Below are 20,809 nucleotides of genomic sequence, written 5' to 3'. Positions count from 1 at the left end.
TTGAAGGCCAAATTAGAATTCATCTGTCAGAGGTGTTTTCAATCAATGGAAAAAGTCAGACAGTGCCCTGTTTTACTTAAACAGCAGTGATCTATCAAAGTCTGGTCCTCATGTCATGTGTAAATCCATACATATATCTTTTGTTGCTGCTCATCAGGCTGGAAAAGGTTACACTACTACATCAAGTAAGTCCACTGTTACCCTCCTTAGAAGCAGCGTGGTATTTGAAAGTCAGAATGTCATGTGATTATAAGCACAAGGATGAGGCCAGGTTAGCAGAAGTGGTCTTTCAACAAAGCTCACTCAAAAAAAAAACAATAATACAATACCATGTAATAGGCAAGGTAACAGAGGCACCAAAGGCAAGCTCCAAAGCTAAAGAACACTGATACCTATCTGCAACTTGCTAAAGCTCATGTGGACAAACCAGAGGGCTGCTGGGAAAGTATTCTGTGGACAGATGAGACCAGAGTTAGAATTCTTTGGCTTTAATGAGAACTTCATGTTGGGAGAAAGATTGCTGCTCCTTTCCAGTGTATGAACCTGTCCCATAGTGGTAGTATCATGGTTTGGGCCTGTTTGGCTGCATCAGAACCAAGATGACTTGCCAGGATTTTGGAACAATGAATTTTACCAGTGAATTTAACAAGGACGTGTCATGTGGATCATGCAGAAAGACAATAACAAGAAGTTTTTTTTGTTTTTTTTTTACAAAAGAATGGTTAAAAAAACAGAGTTCAAGTCAGAAACCTTATTCAAACTGAAATGTTGTGGAATCACCAAGAGGCTCATGTGAGGAAACCCCCAACATCTCAGACTGTCCTGGCTGTATGGGCTAAAAATCAGTATGTAATGGAAACCTCTACTTGCTATTTGTTGTTGCTGCTGCACAAAGATTTCACAGATGATACTGAAAGCAAAGTTTCACACATTTTTTTCCACTCACATGTAAAGTGAATTATTTGTTTTATTGGGTTCTCTTTTTCTACTTTCAGGATTTGTGTGAAAACTGGCTCATGTTTATAATTATGCAGAAATATAGAAAATTCTATAGCGTTCACAAACTTTCAAGCAGCACTATTTATAAATTTATATTGTAAATCTAAAAAAAAACATTATTCTCTTATTGTGTTTAGATGCACACAAGATGAGAGCATTATTATGTTTTTTTGTGGTTAAACTCAGGACAAGTTTTCACTTTAGCTTCACCACTTCATGTCTCTATTAAACACTGCTGCATGAAATGAAACGTGCAAGGACAGAATAGTTCCTCCTTGTGAAACAAATGACTTTTTTTATTCAATAGCTCTGTATTTCCACCAAGATCGAGATCCCTGCTTAAATCAGTCAGACGGGCTCATACTGCACAAAAAAGCTCTGCAGATCACAGCTGTAGTACCAGGGTTCCACTGGTTAACCTACTTAATAATTTACTACACTGGGGTCTGTATTTGACAGGAACATTTGGAACTTGGTAGAGGTAACGAAAATGGGAAAAGTAGACCATTATTTTTGTGTTAAGGCATCGTTATCCAAACAAACAAAAACGTAAAGCACTATACTATAACTGTTTACTGACAAAATGACGACATGTAGGATCCAGAATTTGACAAACTTCACAAAGTGTATCTGCACTTTTATGTGCTAAAGTAAACCCGTGGCAGTTTGCCTTTGCATTCTTCATTACATCATCATTCATGCTTGTGTTAGACCCAAACAAAAGGCCAACATTCAAAAGCGCAGAAAGTTTGCTTTAAGGTGCAACTCAACCAGGCTGATAGAAACACATCAATATGATGCAAAAAAGAAAACATGGAGATAGGAAAAGAGAAATTCTTCTGTTAAGTAAAACACCGTTCTCACTGAGAACTATACTGAACACAGAGGCTGGAGAAAACTTCAACAGATAATAATGCCTGCACCTCATCGTTTAAAAAAAGATACTGCGTGGCTTATCAATCAAGCAGAAACAATCTGCTTTAAACAATTAATATTCTTTTGTCTCTGCACCTGCTGCTGTCTTCATTTAAATACATAAAATCTCAGTCTTCATAGACTGTGGGAACTGTTCAGTTTTCTCACTATTAATTTATAGCCGGGAAAGTCCAGGTCATCAGAATATTCCACTTCCTCCTGTGATGAAATCAATTTATTCTGAGACAAGAGTGTGTGCTCGCTCCGGTTGCCCAGCTCAACCGGTTTGTGTGCACAAACATCTGGTCCACAGTGAAAAATATGGGACTCATCTATCTATGTGCAAATTTCACTCAATCTGGCCAGTCTCCTTGGTAACAGAGGATGAGTCTGGGATGCTGGGTGTGTTGGAACGAGTTGGGATACCCTTCCTGCCAAACAGAGCTTCCTATTGGACAAAAACAGTAAAGGTTACCATGGAGTCACACAGACATAACAGAACTGTGCTAATGTATATTATCTATTAACTGTCAGCAGCTGACCTGCACAGTCCCCAGAGAGAGCGTCCAACCCCCAGGTGAGTCTCCGCCATGGGACCTCCCTGCTGTGGGAGCACTGCTGGGCTGAGCTGGGCCTTGAGTTGCAGCGGCTTCTGGAGCTGGTGTGTTTTGTGTGAACACAGCAGGGACAGTCTGTGTATTTTGAGCTGGTGCTGAGACTGTCTCCTCTTCTATTGGTGTATCTTGTGAGCCACCCAGAACTGAGGAAGAGTTTGAAAGCGGTGGAACCGACACAGAAACACAACTGGGTGCTGGGCTGCACTCCCCGGAGGTGCTGGGGGGAGTATGTGTGTGAGTGTTTTTCTTCCTGCGGAGTGTATCAATCCAGCTGGAGCTGTGTCTGGAGGCAAAGGAGGCAAGAGCCAGAGAGGACAGCCTCATATTTTTCCCTGAAGTGATCAGCTCTCCAAAGCCCTCTTGGTGGGCGAAGGCGTAGCCTGACCTCCTGGAGCCACCACGAGTGCCAAGACGACCTGACACACTGCCGGTACCACGCCATGCACCTCCCACGCTACGACCTATTGGCTTACGTCTTTTCTGCCGCACCAACTGAGTATAACGCACCTGAAGAGGAACAAGAGAAGAGACAAAGAAGCATTATTATTGGTACATCTAAACTTGTATGGAACCTAATTTCTTTTGTGCCAGTTGTGTTCTTTGCATTTTGCTTCTGCCATTTATAGTCAGTGCTGGAATTTTTGCACTTTACAGACACAGCATAAAAAAAACAGAAACTGTAGAGAAAATATATATGCAAATCAAAAAAGGAAGTTCTTCACACCACCTTGACAGCAGTTTCGGTTGCATGCTCAGCTAGCTCAAGACACAGTTACTAAATTGGCACACACATATCCACCTCCTGAAGGCAGCATGTGTCATTAGGGTACACTGATTAAGTCAATATTTGCAGAGTATTTAGCGGGCAGTAACCATCACACACACTGGGATGAGCAGTTGTGTTTTTGTGTGAGTTAATCATTGACTGTGGCCAGGTTCAAACAGACATACCGGGAATTCACTGGTTTGTGTTGCAACAAAGACGATGGAAACATCAGTGTTAGAAAATGTTGTTTTCTCACCGTGTCTGAGAGCTGAGGTTTGAGATCCAGCTTGAGGAAGCGGAATGCCAAAACTGGAACTATGCATATTGCTGTTGCCAGTGCAATCGTTAACCACACGACGGGCTGTGATAGAGTGCTCTGTGCACTACCTGTACACACAAAAGCAAACAGACACAATCAGGAAGAATTCAATACATAATACAAATGTATTGGTGGGTTTATCTTGGCTAAAGTTGTGCCCACGTGGCAAAGGAATAATGGTAAAACGGGACCAACCTACAAAGTGGAACTGATTAGGAAAGATCCTGAAGAGAGTCTGACAGTGCAGTGCAAACATGAAGGTGAAATAGGAGCCCAGAGAGCCCCACACAAACACGTGGTTGAAGATGGTCCAGAAGCCCGTATCAAGAGCGATCTACAACATCACACAGTTAATGGCATGGTGATGGTGGAACAAACAGTGGTTAACTACAGCAGTGAGGACACCTGACACTGCTCTAGATGTACACACCTGTACACTGACCACAATGACCAGGGCCGTTGCTGTTGTGACCGCAAATGTCTGGTAATCAGCAAGGGGCACACCGGTGCTTTGAGTGGCGTCAGACAAGATGGCATATGGGACAAAAAACAGCACCACTGATGTGTAGATGCCCTGCGTAATGCAAATGAAGAACTCTCTCTTGTTGAAGAGTAGGTTGAGCTGCCCGGGCTCGTACAACTTTGGATACTCCAGACCTCTGTGATCGGGAACATCCTGCAATCAGAGAGGAAGTGAGAGGTTCAGTTTACTAAAATAAGATTCACAGTGGTTTGGTGTTTTCATCAAAACGCTAACATCAGCACTGACCATACTATTGGTGTTAAGTGTGTAAGCACTTTCTAAAGACCATAATGGCTGTACTAAAAAAAGAATACACACATATACAGAATACTGTAAGTACATAAAGTTAAAGACCTGGTCAAATATTCCCATGGCCAGCACAGGGAGGGAGGTGTACACAATGTTGTAGAGTGTGATGAAGTATTGATCGTACACTGTCTACAACAGAAAGGAGACAAAGACATACACAAAGAGTTAAAATCACAATACTAAAGCTGTAACTCCTGATTTCCTTCATGAGCTCTTCTCTCTGACCTGAGCGGAGAATCCACAGAAGAATCCAAACCAGAAGTGCACCATGGTGAAGGCAAAGTTCTTGTAGAAGAAGTAGCAGAGGAAACGGCACATGCGCAGATATGACCAGCGGCCATGCACCAACAGAAGACGCTGCAGGAAGCGGAACTGGGAGAAGGAGTAATCACTGGCCAGCACAGCCTGTATCCCCTCCTGACCTGAGATACCAACTCCAATATGAGCACCTGTAGTTTGGACAGATGAACAGAGAATCAAGTTTAGGACATTAAATCAGATGTCACTTTCTGGCCATGTTCTCACAACCAGGTAACACAGCACTAGTTTTTAATAAAGGTCATTTACCCTCCACCTTAGCCTGAGTATGGCCTACAAAAATTACTGAAAATTCACAAAAAGTCACAGGGACATAGGAATGACAATTTTGAGATCAGAAATCACAGGATGTGAGCCAACCCCACCCTATCACCGTGCCACTGATTGCATTTCTGCTTTGTACTGCTTGCATAAATTTGCTTCAAGAAAGATGCACATATGCCTGCAGACATGTACACAGACACAGACAAACACACAGGTGGTGCAACAGTTACAACACACCGAACACACAGGAGAAGCTCCACCACATCTGGTTTTCTCTTTTTGTTTTCCTTTCAACAAGACTTTGTTTAACACTGACTGACAGGCTTCACGTTGAGTGATTGTACTGAAAGTCTGAGGTAAATAACTGTTGTGATATTTATGTTGTGGATCATTAAAAAAACCTCAATAATTGGCTTTTGTGCTGCCAACCAGGAATGTGGATTTGAACTCATCCAATCTATTATCCTGATTAGTCTACTTAACACTCTGAATTATGACATAGATGATGGTGTTGTCACTTTTGTGACTGTTGTGATCAGTCCCCTCTTTGATCAATGTATGTTTGTATGCATGGCCAGCCTGCACGTCTGCAGTGTTTTAAAGGACATTGACACTACTGATGCACTGATGACCTTATTAGGACACTGCACCCGCTGCAACACACGTTTCCACACTGCTGCCGTCACTCACTCTGTAACACAATGTAGTTAAACATCTTCTGCTACCACACTTCTTCTGAGAATTTCCATTGCTTAAAGGTGGACATGTCACTTCTCCTTTTTCTCTCCACACCAACTCTAATCTAGCTGTAAAAGAAGTACTGTAGTAGTAGTAATCTAGTTCGTTTTCATCATCTCACTCACTTTTGATCATGCTGACATCGTTGGCACCATCTCCTATGGCCAGAGTGACGGCTTTCTTGTGTTTCTTGATGAGTTCCACCACCTGAGCTTTCTGCAGCGGAGTCACTCTGCAGCAGATCACTGCTTTGCAGGCGCAGGCCGTGGACACAAACTCTGTCTCCATGTCCGCCTCAAGTGCATGGGCCTGGCAGAAGAGTTGAGAGGTTAATGGGTAAAAGAAGAATGCAAATAATGTATTTTTGGTCCCTGCTGGGATTGTATGTGTTACAGGGTGTTATTCATACCAGACTGTGACCGTTGATGACAAGGGCAAACTCTCCAGAGATACTGTCCATGAAGTTGGCAGGAGGCGGAGGGGGAGGGGAGCATGGCAGCTGTTTCCCCCCTCTTCCTCCTCCTGCAGTGCCATCTCCTTCTTGACCTTCTCTGAACCCGTTACCCATGAAACATGCCTCTGCCCATCCCTCCATCCCTTCTGCTTTGCCTCCATCTCTGGTTCGTGACAGCTCAATCATCCTTTCCCTTGCTCTCCTGGAGAAGAAGGAAAACCAAACTCCATATCAGCAGGAGTTATCTGAACCACACAACACACAACACACACAACAACTATGTACACGATGAGACACGAGAGAGAGGTGGATTACCCAGAAAGACTACAAACACAACCATACAAACAGGGGGTAAGTATAGGATGGTGAAAACAGTGAAAAACAAAACTCATTTAGATGTAACTTTTAACCTGATGTTAGTGCTGACATTTCAGCTTTGAACCAACATCTTTCATCAGCATATTTTACTATGTTTAAACTACCAGAATGTTGCAAGGCTGTGCATGCCTGCACACTCTAATCCTGTATGAACTTATATATATACTGGAAGCGAGAAGGCATGCAGCCATGCATTCAAATAAACAGACCTGAGTTCCTGACGTACGCTCTGCACAGTGTGTCCGCTGATGATGAACACCTCAGTCATATCATCTGTCAGCATCTTACAGGAGTAACCTATGTTGACAGCTGTCTCTGTGTGAGAAGAAGGGGAGAGGATAGATGCATGTTAGAGGAACACAGTGGAGCTACATGATGAAGAGAGCAGCTGTCAGAGTACTGATGCATTTATAAAGTGACAGTATTGAAGGTATTACAGAGACAATAAAAGACCCACTTTTGTTTTAAGATGGAGTTTTTAGCTTATTTACTGCGTGAGTTGGTGTTGGAAGTAAAACTGGATAGTATTGAAAGAATATATAGAATCATTGTAATCAACATAATTTGTGAAAACCAGTGTGTCAACATGTGTTTCTTACCCTGCTTGTCTCCAGTTAGAACCCAGATCTTAATGTTGGCCAGAGAGAGGACAGCAATGGTCTCAGGGACGCCTTCCTGTAGCTTGTCCTCTATAGCTGTGGCACCCAGGAGCTGGATACACAGGCCAACAGACAGACACAAACAATTTTGAGTGAATTAAAGAGGACTTGAGCAGGACTTTGGACATTTTAAGTAATGCCATAGAAACAGTTACTAATTTTGTAGGCCTGACACAGTTCTGGTTTTACAGTAAAATAGAAGAGAGGAATTACAACTTCCCATTTTCTTTGTTTTTTTTTTGTTGTTTTTTTTGTACAAGGCAGTGCACATTTTGTGTGAGAAATAAACAAGCCACACAATGAAAATGACACAAACTGCTGCTGAAAAATAGATTCTGATCCAAGCCACATGTGGGTGTATGCACACTTTCAGACATAGTCACTGACCATCATATCTTGCTCTATCTGCTCATAAGCCTCTGCCAGCCTGTCTTCCCTGCAGTCACTGGCCTTGTCAGCGTAGCGGTGGCTCTCTGACCAGGCCCCCCACTCTTCCTCTGACAGGTCCCTGTAGGCCAGAGCCAGGGTCCGCAACCCATCTGCTGCATACTCCTACAATCAAATGTACACACAAACTCATTAGGTGTTAATGTACACTGAAGGGTTCATATTTGACTTGAAGATGCTGACACTAGATGGCAGTGCAGCTCCATCCATGCCACCATCCATCCAAGATTTTTAAAGGAAGCTACTTACATTGAGGTGGTCTGAAGTGATGCTCATCAGTTTCTGGTTACAAGGGTGGAGTCTCTCAAACAGCACAGTGTCAGCCCCTTTACAGTACAGACGGATCCTGCCATCTGGGTTACGCACTGGAAGTGAATATAATGAATGACTATAATGAAGACAAAATTCTCCAATGCATCTGTACAGCTCCTTCATCATTTTCAAACATCCCACCCTCCTCTGAAGCATTCAATCCTTCATACACTGTCTGTTAGTGTGTATTAAAAGATGAAGGCACAGCTGAGACTGAGAATCTATGAGCAGTTGTCAGCTTTTCAAAGTGACGTCTTACTAAGGATTGAAATATAAACAGCTCTCCACATCCTTTTAACTCGTGTTTTTACTACTGTTCTTTCCTCAATAAAATTCAGAACAATTAAAACACTTTTGTTTTGTGACACAGGTCAGTACATGCTTTGGATAACAGGAAATACCTATCACAGACATCCTCTTGCGAATGTTGTTGAAATCCAGTATAGCAAGCAGTGAGTATGTGACAGTTTGTCCCATTTCTGTGGTGGTAATTGTTCCAGGTGTTCGGGAGCGAAACACAAAGCCAAAATTTCGAGCCGCTGTCACTAAAGCACCCTCATCTGGAGACTGAGCCTTATACAGTAGCTCTCCTGGGAAAAAAAACAGGAAAAAGAATTTGAAACGGTACACAGATGGTGATTTGATGACATTGTTTGATGACATTTAACCTCCTCCTCACCCTCGCTCTTCTCCTCACTCATAACAGTGTGACATAGTGAGAGCAGGCGAAAAAACTCATGAGTGTATGTGTCTTCCCCTTTCACTGCATCCAGCAGCTTGTTGTCGTAGAAACAGAAATCTGGATCGGCCAGAGGGTTGAAGGGCATAAAGTCCAACCTCTGAAGATCAAAAGGAGAGCATGGCACTGTGATAACACACCATAAACGGACAGTATGTACAGTACAGTAATATGTGAAATATGTTGAATTTTAAAAAAAATGATCTACCTTAGGCTGAGGGCCCAGTGGGTCTGTTATTTCACCTGCCAGCAACACAAACACCAGATATGTTCAACTTTATGTATATTGTGTGTGTGTTTGTGTGTGTGTGTGTATGCTTGTGTGAATGCACTTACCATAAGTTTGCCCATTGATGGAACACTTGTTGAAACTCATGATGTTCTGAGTGAGAGTTCCAGTCTTATCACTAAAAATGTATTCAACCTAAAAATAGGAAATGTATTTTATTTAGTGTATTCAGTCACAGGTAAACATCAGTGTAATATTATACAGATGACAGTCACAAAGGTGACAGACCTTTGTGTGTTCATGTAATAAAATTTTTTTGTCATCAGTGGGCTCCAGCTTTGCTGCAGATGCTACACACTTGCACATCAACCTCCTCCACATCCGCTGACATACACTAACCCTCTAAACTCTAGGAAATGTTTGAATGTTTTTAAGGAATATTGTACAAATACAGGCAATGACAGAACCTTTTCACACAGCCTCATTACAAATGTATCATTCATTCCAGTTTTCCAGTGCATAGGGTCAGTGCCCGTCTTTGTGGGTACATGAATGTCTTTGCAGAGCCTCTGATGACAACACATGCCCCTAGCAGACCTCTGCAGATGAGTACTCTAGCCTAGGTTTAGATGCTCACCTGACCCAGCTCCTCGTTCAGAGTGGTGGTCCTGGCCTCAGCTGCTGTGTTACACTGTGAGCAGAACATCTGCTGGTCCCAGTTGATAAAGTAACTGTGACCCAGCCTGATCACCTCCACACTGCGAGAGCCCAAAAACAGTACAGTTACACTCACATTATAAGGACATTGTGGTTTTTACCTGTGTGTTTCCCCCTCCTACCTGACATATAGAGAGATAGGCACCACAGTGTTAAGAATGATGACATAGGACCAAAAGGAGAGGAAGGCTGAGAACAGGAAGTTGTCCACAGGAGGGTCCCAAGGCAGGTAGCTCTGAAACAAGGAGCCGACCTCTCTCTCCCACACTGCATTACCCACAGCCAGGATCACACCCATACACACCAGGAAGCCAAAGATCTAAAAGAGATGTACAGGAGACACACATAGAGTATGGTGTATAAACAAAAACCTTGTATTTGGATCTGTAGTCAGATCGAGCAGATACACAAAACTGAATTCAAGCCTCTGAGATCATGTCCTAAAATAGTCCGGAGCCATGAAAGTGAGAGGTCTGAGGTGTCCTACCCAGAGGACCAGAGTGTTCATCAGACGATCAATGCTCGTACGCTTAAACTTGGTGCGACCGCTGTTCTGCATTAGCTTGGTATCTGGGCCTGAGACAAAAACAACACAATGAACAAGTCTCTCACACACACACATCATATCACATCCAAACGTGTGCGCACACACACACCTGCAAAGATGACCAGGCCATAGCAGGCCTCTGTGTTGCGGAGGACACATCCTCTGAGCAGCATGTTCTGATTGGTCAGGGGGTACTTTTTGTCTCTCCAGTACAAAGTCCCACAAAATCGATCCAGCTTGTTGTTGGGGGGCTCACACACCACCTCACCTTCACAACAGAGAACATGGACAATCACAAGCATGTAAATCCTCCATCACATTCAGTTTCTTTTAAGCAGAATGATCTAGAGCCCCCATGACATCATGCTGCTGTCACACTTAGTGGCAGAGACACACATCGTCTGTAAGCTGATATGACGCAGAGTGTGGGTTGATTTGCAGATGTAATGCATTTTCCTGAGCAGGTGAGGAGTGAGTGGGCTTGTTGTGCTGACACAAAGCTCTTTTGTTGAGCCTGCTGGTGTGTGGGTGATGATAGCTGCCATTCAGGCAAGGTCAGGAAGTGTGTGTGCAGACTTGTGAAGGTGGACTGCATCTGAATTCAATCTAAACTGAATAAGACAATCTCACCATCGAATGTAGCCAAGTTGTTGGGGTCTCCAAGTTCAGATGTCACTGAGACAGACTGACGCACCTTCATATTGGTCTCTCTACAAGATAATGCAACACACAGCAATTTAGATGCAGTGTCCTGTTGCTTCTGCAGAGAAAGTGTGAGTAGGTGTCGAGGTGTAGTGTGTGTCCTGACCCGTCTAGCTCGGCCGTCTCGATGTAACATAGCCCGTGAGGTTCACTGCTAGACAACAGGAGCAGGTCAGCCTGAAAACAGATATGATAGCTGAGGTAAGCATCTGCTGCATGGTAGACGGCATAAAAACGGAATTAGAAAAGGACTGATGGCACAGTGATGATCGTTTCCACATCGAAGTCAAAGGAATTAACAACTAACAAGTTAGTGATTAACTTCATCCTCTAATGAGCCCCAAATCCCTTTAGTGGTTTAGCTATTCAGTGAAAGACAAATATAGATCTAAAATGATTAGCAAAATGGAGCCTAATCCCTGAATAGTACACTTTGTGTGTGTGTGTGTGTGTGTGTGTGTGTGTGCATGTTATCACACTTACTGCCACAAACTGATTGTTCTCTAGTTTAATGATATCACCCACTCGGACGTTCATCCACTTTTCATTCTGCAGCCTGCAACAGGGGCAAAATGACTTGAAGCTGTACAAACAGATGCTAAGAATTTATAACTAGAAGTTTAACAAATAAGTCCACATGTTGGTAGTCACTGTAGTTACTTACGAGCCACAGATGAGGACCTGAGACTGACGATTGTTGACTTGGTTGTCACTTTTGTGACGAAACTGCAGGCGACAAAGATTCCTGTGGGTCAGCATATGCTAGAAACATTTTGTGTGTCCATGATTGTGTGATGCATATAAAACATACTCACATAGTCATCTGTGGCATCCTTTACTGCAGTGATGCTTAGCACCAGAGCTAAAGGCACGATGGTAGTGAACCAGGAGAGGGAGGAGATCTGAGGTATCAACTAAATACAGGAAGAGAGAATGTTCTTCAAACAGTAACACAAAGACAGTGGGTAACACACACAGAGCTACACCTCAACCGATTGCCACATCATATCCAGTGTCTTATGAACACCGGATACATGTCAAACTATAACCACATTTTGTGTGCAGGAGTTAACAAGATACTCTCCACACTCACTCAGATACTGAGACTATCACACACATCTCACTGTCATTCCTACATCTCTGTTGACTCCTGTCCTCACCTGCAGTATGAGCAGGAAAAGAAAGTAGGTGTTGGCTACTTCCTGGAACTGCTCAAAGAGGTTGACTGGCAAAAAGGTGATGATGTTGTACTTGGATGTCATAATGCAGTTACTCTGGATGATGAAGACAGACAGAATAAGGTGAGCTCTCACTGTATTTTTTTGTCAATTTTTTTGAACAGTTTTATATTTTGTAATATGGACTCTCTTACCGCATACTGAAACTTTTCATTGTACTCTCTGTCATTGGCTCGGACCCTTCTCTCCTCCTCTGCAGAAACATATGACACAGGACGAGTCACTAAGGATGACAACAATGTGACATAACGTATGTGTGTGTGTTATCCAGGTGTGGTGAATCCAAGGTTTCCAAACCTGTAAAAATCTCTAAGGATGCACCTCAAAGATGATTATCTATGATTATCACTGATATGTTGGACCAACTTTGCTTCTCATTAAGGAGTTTCAGGGCCCAGAGAACTGACAGGTCATTTCATGGATATATTCAGCTCTATGGCAATATGGTGCTTTTGAACATCAATACTGAAATCATGAAATAGATGTTGTCAATTGTCTACCGTGTGCGGCGATGACCATCCATCCAGAATGGAGTTCATCTTCCAGGAAGATATTTTTGAATTTACCAGCCCATTTCTGGGTGGGTTAGAAAACCTACAGACCAAAAAACTGCATGAAGCTCAATGTTGTTGAATTTTTTAGTTACTCTATTACAATATGTCTGTCTCTCTCACAGACACACACTCACACTGAAACCAGCCTAAATTAGCTGTGCTATTTTTTAAGCTACTGCTGTGTTAATGGCCGGATATGAAAAAAAAGAAACACACAACCAATGATTGTGAGAGTCACCAGGAGTCCTGAGACTCATTGCAGGTAGTCACATATGAGAGCTAAAACAATTTTCTTCTGTTTCAGCTTCTGACCCTGCTCTTCATCCTCTTATTGTTTTTAGGTTTCTATTTATGCTGATGCATAGTGTGGGAGTTCTCTTCCTCCTCCTCCTCCTCCTCCTGCTCCTCCACCTCCTCTTCCTCCACCAGGCCTGTCTCTCTATTATTGATGAGCTAGCTTTTTAGATGAAATGACTGGCCTGGTTAGCACAGGTTTATGCATGGTTCATATGCCCACACACACATGCACAGAGATGCTGCACCCTGAACCGACAAAGCCCTCAATATACTTTTGACTGATGTCAGACAGGCACTGAGGCGCCACAGGAAGGGACATCACACAACAGAAGCCAATAGCTTATAGTCCCACGCACACAGACAAACAACACACTGTGGTTTCCTGTGTTACTGCAGCACTGTGAAGCCCTCTCGCCATGTACAGCTCATAACCTACATCTCTGTGTTCAGCTCACCAAACAAACACAGGCCACTTAAAGAGCTCCCATCAAGAGTTCTGCTTTGTTGTCAGGTTATAAGAAAGATTTGTTGTGGCAGATGAGGTCTGGTCGGCAATCGAGCAGCTGGGCTGTTGTCAAGTGAATTTAGCCAATTTAGAAAATGCACATTAATTCATACTCCTGACTCTGGAGAGAGAGAACAAGTGTACCAAACAGGAAACATGCGTGTGATTATAAAGTATTGGCTTCTGTCGTGTGATATCCTGTCCTGTGGTGCCTCTGTGCCTGTCTGATATTGAACTTTGTCCTTCAGGGTGCAGCATCTCTGTGCATTAAGGCATGCTCTGGCCTTGAAATGTACATCTGTGTGTGTGTGTGTGGGAATATGAACTGTCCACAGACCTGTGCTAAACAGGCCAGTCACTTCATCTAAAAATCTGGCTCCTCCTAAACTTCACGTATTCACATTGGCCTTTGGCACAGCAATGAGACTTTGACATTTTGACTGTCTGGGTGGATTATTACACACTGAACTATGTGGTATAAATACTGATGGTAACAGTAATAAAACTGTGTCTCCTATTTAAATTATTCTTATGCAGACTGTGGCTGAGCATCACCTCCCCACGATTATCTGTGCTTTCTGTCTATAATGTCTGTAAATACAGAATCTCTGCAAGTGTCTGTGTGTCTGTTTCTCACTTGTCTAGTACTCACCAATTGCTTCACATTTCCTGTGTGTATTGCAGGGGATGGAAAAGTGGTTTATGTATTAAATTATAATATAGTAGTAATATATATTTAAACCACATATATACATTTATATATATACAAATTTAGAGTAGTGTACCGTAACGAAGATACATCTAAGAAAGCATGTGCTGCAGCTGCTTCTGTTTGTATTTACTATGTGTGTTGATGATCTTCAATGTCCTCTGTCCAATTATTGTGGAGGTGCATATCCTCCTGAATTTATGCAGCTGAAACACTTCCCTCTCTTTCCTCCTCTTTTATTTTCCTTCTGACATTTCTCCCAGTCCACTTGAAGGTCGTCGTGTTTTTTTTTTTTTTTTTGCTGGCTGATTGTCCACCAGAGCGATCAGTGTGACATGCAGTGCCAAGGCTGCATTAACCCCTCTGTGAAAGTGGTGAGAGGCTTGTGCCAGCGAAGCACTGAGGCTTTCCAGCATCTGATGTCAGGACCAGGATGCTACTGTGCAAGCTGTATGCATGTGCATCTTTATCAAACTGCTCAGCAAGTGTTTAATGTATCTGACAACTTCAAGGGCAAGCCGAAACCCTGATGCAGACTACCTGCTACACAGCAAGTCTGCTAAAATCCATAAGGCTCCATTACTGAGGACCCTCCAGCAGCAGACTTTTCATAAACAACAATAGGAGACAAAATAAGTAAATAACAGTGAATATAGTGATTTCATTAGAGAATGAATAACTGCCTCGCTTGTTTTATTCACCCTCCTGTCTCTTTAACACTCTCTCGCTCATGGTCGGACATGTGAGGACACAAGCCACTGCTCTGAATCTCCTTATGTCTGCACTACACACAAACACAGATTGAAGTCATAAGATTAATGACCCCAGTGCTCTGTCAATCTCAGTTATAGGAAATCCTAATGTCCTTGCTGTGACTAGACCTAAATAAGGATCAGATTAGACTTTATGGAGAAGTGATCATCACTCACTGTGGCTGATCTAATTAGTTTAAAGAGGATAGCAGAATTGTCTGCAGTCAGGCGCTCGCACACACAGATCTAATTTGCTGGTAAACAATGAAAGTGACACAGTAACAGACTGATGGGACTGAAGGTCAAATGAAGGTGCACATCCAAATAATTAAAGCTAAGGAATAAAGATACAGGCAAAGCAGTGCAGTGGAGGCTGGCGCCTGGCAGATTGATCAGTGTCTCAGTCAGCAGAGACAAGGACATGAGCCACTTATTTACCCAAAATTCAGGTTCAGATGATGGGTTTATTTACACTTCCACTAAAATGAACAATAAACTTCAGATGAAAAAATTACTTGGTTACTTCAGACAGGATGGACAGCACGGTTACTTAATCTTGGCAGGTGAAAAACAAAATGTGCAGACATGTAATATGATGAGGTGTGCACTGATACAAAATGGGGTGATGAAGAAGCAGGAATGAAACTTGGACTCGGTTGAGATGAAGATGAGCGATGATCCACTGGCAGTCTGCACAGACTCGTACCTGTCTTCTTCTTTTTCGACTTCCCTCCATCTCCTCCTGTCTTTTTCTTTCTGTGCAGAGGGAGAACGACTGGAAACCATTTTTCCGGGATGTCTTTCGGTATTGTCATCTTAAATTTCTTTGCAATCAGCGCGTGAATTTTCGTTGCATGTGCGCTGTTTTCGGTGACTGTTGACCGTCACATCACCGCAAGGACGCAAGGAGATGAAGCTCCGGTCCCAACTTCAGCCAAGTGAATGGGACCGTCCCGTCTCTGCCTCTCTGTTGCTTTGTCTCCTCCCCACCCAAAAACACACACACGGAGAGTGGTCTGCTCGGATTTCTCTCCCTCCTCAGGTCATTTTTAAATAAAATCAAAATCAGTCAGCAACTTCGCTGTGAATCTGTCGGTAGACATCTCTGACTTTTATATTTCTTACAAACATTAAAACGTGCCTTACTCTGTGAGCATGTTGCAGCTTTCATATCGATGCTGTTTTACAAATTCTGCATCCTCATCAACCAACTGCTGCATCCTCACTTTAAAGTCTCATGCACGACATAAACACTATCCGCTAGAACCATTACGTAACCTCTAAGAGGTTGATGGACGTTACCATGGAAACCGCCTCTGCAGGGATCCCACGGCTCTCTGAGTAGCTGAATAAGGAAACTAGGTGCCATTTTGGAGCTGAAACCCCTGAATGGATTGCAGCCTGTCTGTTGTTTAGAGCCAAGATGACTTGATAGGCGGTCCAGTTTCCTAAGAGTAGGTGCGCCGCAGTGGGCGGGGCCAGACAGGTGCCTGGGCACGTGGAAACCCTCGTGCTGATATATTGAACAGCTTACACACACGTTCACTGTGCACACTGCTGCACTGTCCTGCTTCAGGATCACACTTACACCGACTCTCTGAAGAGTAAACATGACGTATCCCCTATAAATAACCATTTTATACAGACTCTACCAGTCATTTTAGGTAGTGAGAATCATTAAACCCCATTTTGTGTACTCATTGTATCTCACAATGCATCATGAAAAGTAGTGTTCAAACAATGGTCACTATTAGCAATATGTACTATCATGCATTGCAATCAAAAATTATTTAGCTAGTTGTGATGCGGCACATTTAAATTACAGCAATTACATGATTATTAATAAATCCCCATAACTCAGATAAATTGCATTAAATCTGACAAGCCTGTGCTGACTGACATTGCATCTCTTTGTCTGGATTTGGATTAACCAAGGAGGTCAGATGTTCCCAAAACAGACAACATTTGTGTAAGGTAACATATGTTTCTTCGTGTTTTTTACAGTCTATGAACACAATACCAGTAATCAGCCTTGAGTGATCCACAAATGTATGAGTGAGAGTGTGTTTTGTTAACATGGCAGAATGCAATTATAGGGCCCTATAATGCCCTTTAATTGCTACTGATTGAAATAGCAGTATCTGTAGGGGAGGCCATTGTTCAGTAGTGATGACATATATTATACACAATTGTGGAACACATTCTCCTTTATGCCCAGCTCAGCATATTCTTAATGCTTCCCTGAACAAATTGGTTTAAAGAATTAGATTAGAATCTATCCTCCATACATCCCGTGTGGCATTAATAGTTTTATGTCTTCTATAATATTGTTTTTTAATGTAAAAAGTCACAACATAGCAAACAAGCTTATGTGAACGGGTGATTAACATGTTTAATGTCAGGTGCTGACCTGGAGGAGGCCTCTTTCTGAACATCTCCACTCTGCTGGCGTCGTCCTGCTAAGGCCCATGGGACTGTCGGCTGAGAGAAAGAACGGGAAAGGAGCCATTAAGACAGACCGTGAAGAGGACTCAGAGGAAGACATTACAGGGAAGGAAGAAGTGAAAGTGAGAACCTTTATTTTTTGAGAGGAGAAACAGCTCCTGAATGTGACTTTATACAACTGATGGTTATACATGCCATGTATACTTTTGTTTTTTTACAGCTATAATGTAATGTTTTCACACTTCACACTCTAAAAGTGACAATCAGTTTAAGCCTGTAAACCGTTGTAACAACAACACACACACAAACACACACACACACAGCAGACCAGCTCTGGTCTGTTAGAGCCATAATGAGGAAATGACATTCAGCAGAGAGCTGCATCTGTCTCTGTGGCACACACTGTGTCTGGGGACTGATAGTTTGGGTCGGCTTCACTGTCAGTCTCCTCCCAAAGTGGGGTAATGGAGCAGCACTTTTTACACAGCTAAACCTCTTCTCGCCTCCTGTCTCTCTGCATTTATGCTGACCACTTAATATTATACGGCACAATGCTTTTTATATAAGGTGGTGTATCTCAGCCAAGAGATGAAAGGCATCCCTGACGACAGATGAGGCTGCAGAGGTGAGGCATGTCTTTGTCTTGGATTTGTAGTGCATACAAGATACTAACAATATGGCAGAAAAAAGCTGGAGGCAGCATCCTACCAATCAATACTCTGGAGAAACAGATGATCAGTTTTCAGCTCCAGTTTCCACCATCGTCTCTGTCCCTGTCATACACGCTTTGTTTCTGCATGCTCTCTACTCCCCTTCTACACTGTAAATTCTGCCTGTATATCCATATAATACTGTAGATATCAGAGAGTGAGAATGAGAGCCATGTTCTCTCACCTCTCCCCTCTCTCCGGTCTTTCAGTTGTCACATGCCTCCCTCTGTCAGACTCTCCATCTGTGGCTGGCACCATGTATAATCCTATAGACCCACAGTGCCTTGATGGAATGATTCCCTCATGAAACACCAATGACACACTGAGTATCTAATCTCACACCTTTGCTGGGCAGAATGTTTAGGAGATTTGAAGTGACAAAAATCTCCTTATTTAGAACATTTACCAACACAAACAACCTGCTTAAGTTTAAGGACACATCATGGTGTGATTAAATCAGATGCTAAGATCCAAATCTATTTAATAAACTGCAAGATTACTAACAGGTGTTACTTATCTCATGTCTACAGAGAAACAAAGAACATCAACAGAAACATCAACTGGAAGCTAAACAGTTGAGTCATTGTGTATTTGGCCTGAGCTCAGGGACAGGTTTTATATTTCTTGAGGAAATATAGAGCCCTCATGGATTGATTGTAGAGATGTGTGCTCTTTAATATTTTCTGTGTCTCTGTTGTTAAAATACTTTATAGATTCCACAGATTCTCATCATGAAAAAATATATTTATACTAAGTTAATTAACAGGAAACACTAAAAACATTTAGACTACTTCCAGCCTGCTCTGAAGACAAGTATTTACTGAATTACTGTGATTTGAATCTTCTTTTATATACAGCCACAATAAATAGTATCTGCATCACATCTTATTAAAATAACAAGATGTGGGTTACTATAGTAACTATCACAAAAGCACAGAGCAGAAAGTAGAACCAACAGATTTATGGCGTGGTTGGATGGTTTTATATTGAAACATAGACTGATGTATGTAGTAGAAGTTTCACTTATTGATATTATTAATTAAATTCTCAGCTCATCATGCTCACACACACACAATAGTTTACATGTCTTTTTTCTGATTATAATTTTGTAGTTCACTGAGAGCAGCCTGAATCAGCAGAATAACGTGTAGCCAGTGGGAGCAGCTCTGATCGCAGTTTACAGTATGAAGGTCTGATTTAACGTGGGGACACTACAGTGACATGGTTGACTTTCACTTTGACTTTGGGGGACTTTTATGACTAATGCTAACCTGCAGTAACTTCTTCAACACCGTGGTGGGAGGTTTCAGTTCCTCTCAGACTGATTGTATGAACTGAGCAGCTCATTACATTGGTGCAGTAATAAGAGCTGGACACCTCACAACAAAAAACAGAGAGCGCATCAACATTTTCAGCTGATAAAGTCAGACTGTATCAAACCGTCCTGCCGTAGGCTACACAAAGAGGGGCCAGCACAAGCACAGCTCAAAGCTCACCAAACACATCCTACCTTTACAAGTTGGCGTTATAACTGTGAGTCTGATGGAGCCATCATCGCTGCTCCTGGCGCCGAGGTCATGATGAGGGTTTCGGGCTGGAATTGGAGGCGATGTTGCCCCGTGGTGATATAAGGCCACTGAGGTGGGAGGGTGAGACAGGCACCGACCGGGGATGCGCTTCACAGGCTACACCGTGCCGAGGTTTGGGAGGGCTGCCAGAGAGGAGGAGGAGGAGGAGGAGGAGGGGTTCCACCTCCTTCACCTTCTTCACCTCCATCACAACTTCCTGCACTTATGTCGGATGTGATGTCTGGTTGTTTAGAAGAATAACTGTATATCAACACTTTATGTTTCTGTCATTTACGCGTTATATTTAATACATCTTCAGCTTGAAGTGAACACACAGGCTTATCAATTATGTGCGTGTTTTTAGTGCCACACTGCCCCCTACTGCTCCGTCAGCATTATATTATCTGCTCCAACATCTGTTCACTGCTCAAGGTCGGCACACTGATGCAAAAAATACTGTATCTGCACACTGCGTCTGTCAGTCTTACATTTATACTGTAAACATGCCAGTATCTCTAATATGAAGAATGAAGAAATGTGAGATTAGAGATAAACAAAGCTTGCATTTCGAATCTTACAAAACAGGTGGTGATAGGTTTGTGATAAACTTACAGCCTGCCTAACAATGTGTTTTGAATTTGATTAAATAAAAAATGCTACAATAAAAAAACAGCAACATTAGGTAGATACCTGTTCAAGTGAAATCTGAAGCTGTGTTATACAAAAAGATGCATAGTAGTAGTAAGGTAGTTGACTTCCTCAGATTTGGTTGCAAAAATGTGTGATCAGCATAGGTGGATCAATATGTTTATTATTTTATTGTTCAAAATATTGTGGATGGACTTATTTATTTATTTATTTGTTTGTTTACTTTTACTACTATTTTTTGACATGTAGGCACACTGGGCACGGTGACACTGGACTGCTAAGACTGGCAGACAGAATACGGTGGAGGAGTTCTGACTGTCTGATTGCTGTTTTGTCTGTTTGATCTATTTGAGCTCCTGTAACACTGTGACTATTTCATTGTCACAGACCACCAATTTAATAAAGTGTTGACCTTTTAGAGGATGCTTCAA

At 42.5% G+C, this 20,809-nt stretch overlaps 1 protein-coding gene across 2 annotated transcripts; it reads right to left on the bottom strand.

Annotated features, from left to right (window-relative positions):
- Positions 1-272: 272 nt before the first annotated feature.
- Positions 273-19,826, bottom strand: atp8b2 (ATPase phospholipid transporting 8B2). Of its 2 annotated transcripts, XM_028426398.1 has the most exons (30): positions 19,673-19,826; positions 17,418-17,488; positions 12,325-12,383; positions 12,113-12,226; positions 11,768-11,866; positions 11,617-11,678; positions 11,436-11,508; positions 11,059-11,129; positions 10,881-10,960; positions 10,360-10,518; positions 10,191-10,279; positions 9,826-10,022; positions 9,624-9,744; positions 9,094-9,181; positions 8,966-9,000; positions 8,698-8,857; positions 8,420-8,608; positions 7,956-8,071; positions 7,647-7,811; positions 7,200-7,311; positions 6,810-6,915; positions 6,178-6,424; positions 5,894-6,077; positions 4,674-4,897; positions 4,494-4,577; positions 4,047-4,292; positions 3,812-3,950; positions 3,554-3,684; positions 2,457-3,038; positions 273-2,362 (listed from the first exon to the last, which is right to left on the bottom strand). In XM_028426398.1, the coding sequence occupies exons 2-30, from the start codon at positions 17,440-17,442 to the stop codon at positions 2,264-2,266; spliced, it is 4,056 nt and encodes a 1,351-aa protein (XP_028282199.1). In that variant the 5' UTR covers positions 17,443-17,488; positions 19,673-19,826; the 3' UTR covers positions 273-2,263. The 2 variants fall into 2 exon arrangements, with proteins under 2 accessions (XP_028282199.1, XP_028282198.1); XM_028426397.1 differs by lacking the exons at positions 17,418-17,488; positions 19,673-19,826 and adding an exon at positions 15,714-15,822.
- Positions 19,827-20,809: the final 983 nt, after the last annotated feature.

Source organism: Parambassis ranga, chromosome 16 (assembly GCF_900634625.1).
Source record: "Parambassis ranga chromosome 16, fParRan2.1, whole genome shotgun sequence".
Classification (NCBI taxonomy): domain Eukaryota; kingdom Metazoa; phylum Chordata; class Actinopteri; family Ambassidae; genus Parambassis; species Parambassis ranga.
Note: the sequence above shows the minus strand (reverse complement) of the source record. Positions and strands in the feature narration are given on the sequence as shown.

What these genes read in the sequence shown, in the direction of transcription:
- atp8b2 (XM_028426397.1), bottom strand. Translation starts at nt 15,822, where the DNA reads ATGACAATACCGAAAGACATCCCGGAAAAATGGTTTCCAGTCGTTCTC. An exon ending in TGAACGAGGAGCTGGGTCAG is followed by an intron (nt 9,182 to 9,623) that starts GTGAGCATCTAA and finishes TCCTATTTTTAG; the next exon opens with GTTGAATACATTTTTAGTGA. An exon ending in CACTGGGCCCTCAGCCTAAG is followed by an intron (nt 8,858 to 8,965) that starts GTAGATCATTTT and finishes TTTGATCTTCAG; the next exon opens with AGGTTGGACTTTATGCCCTT.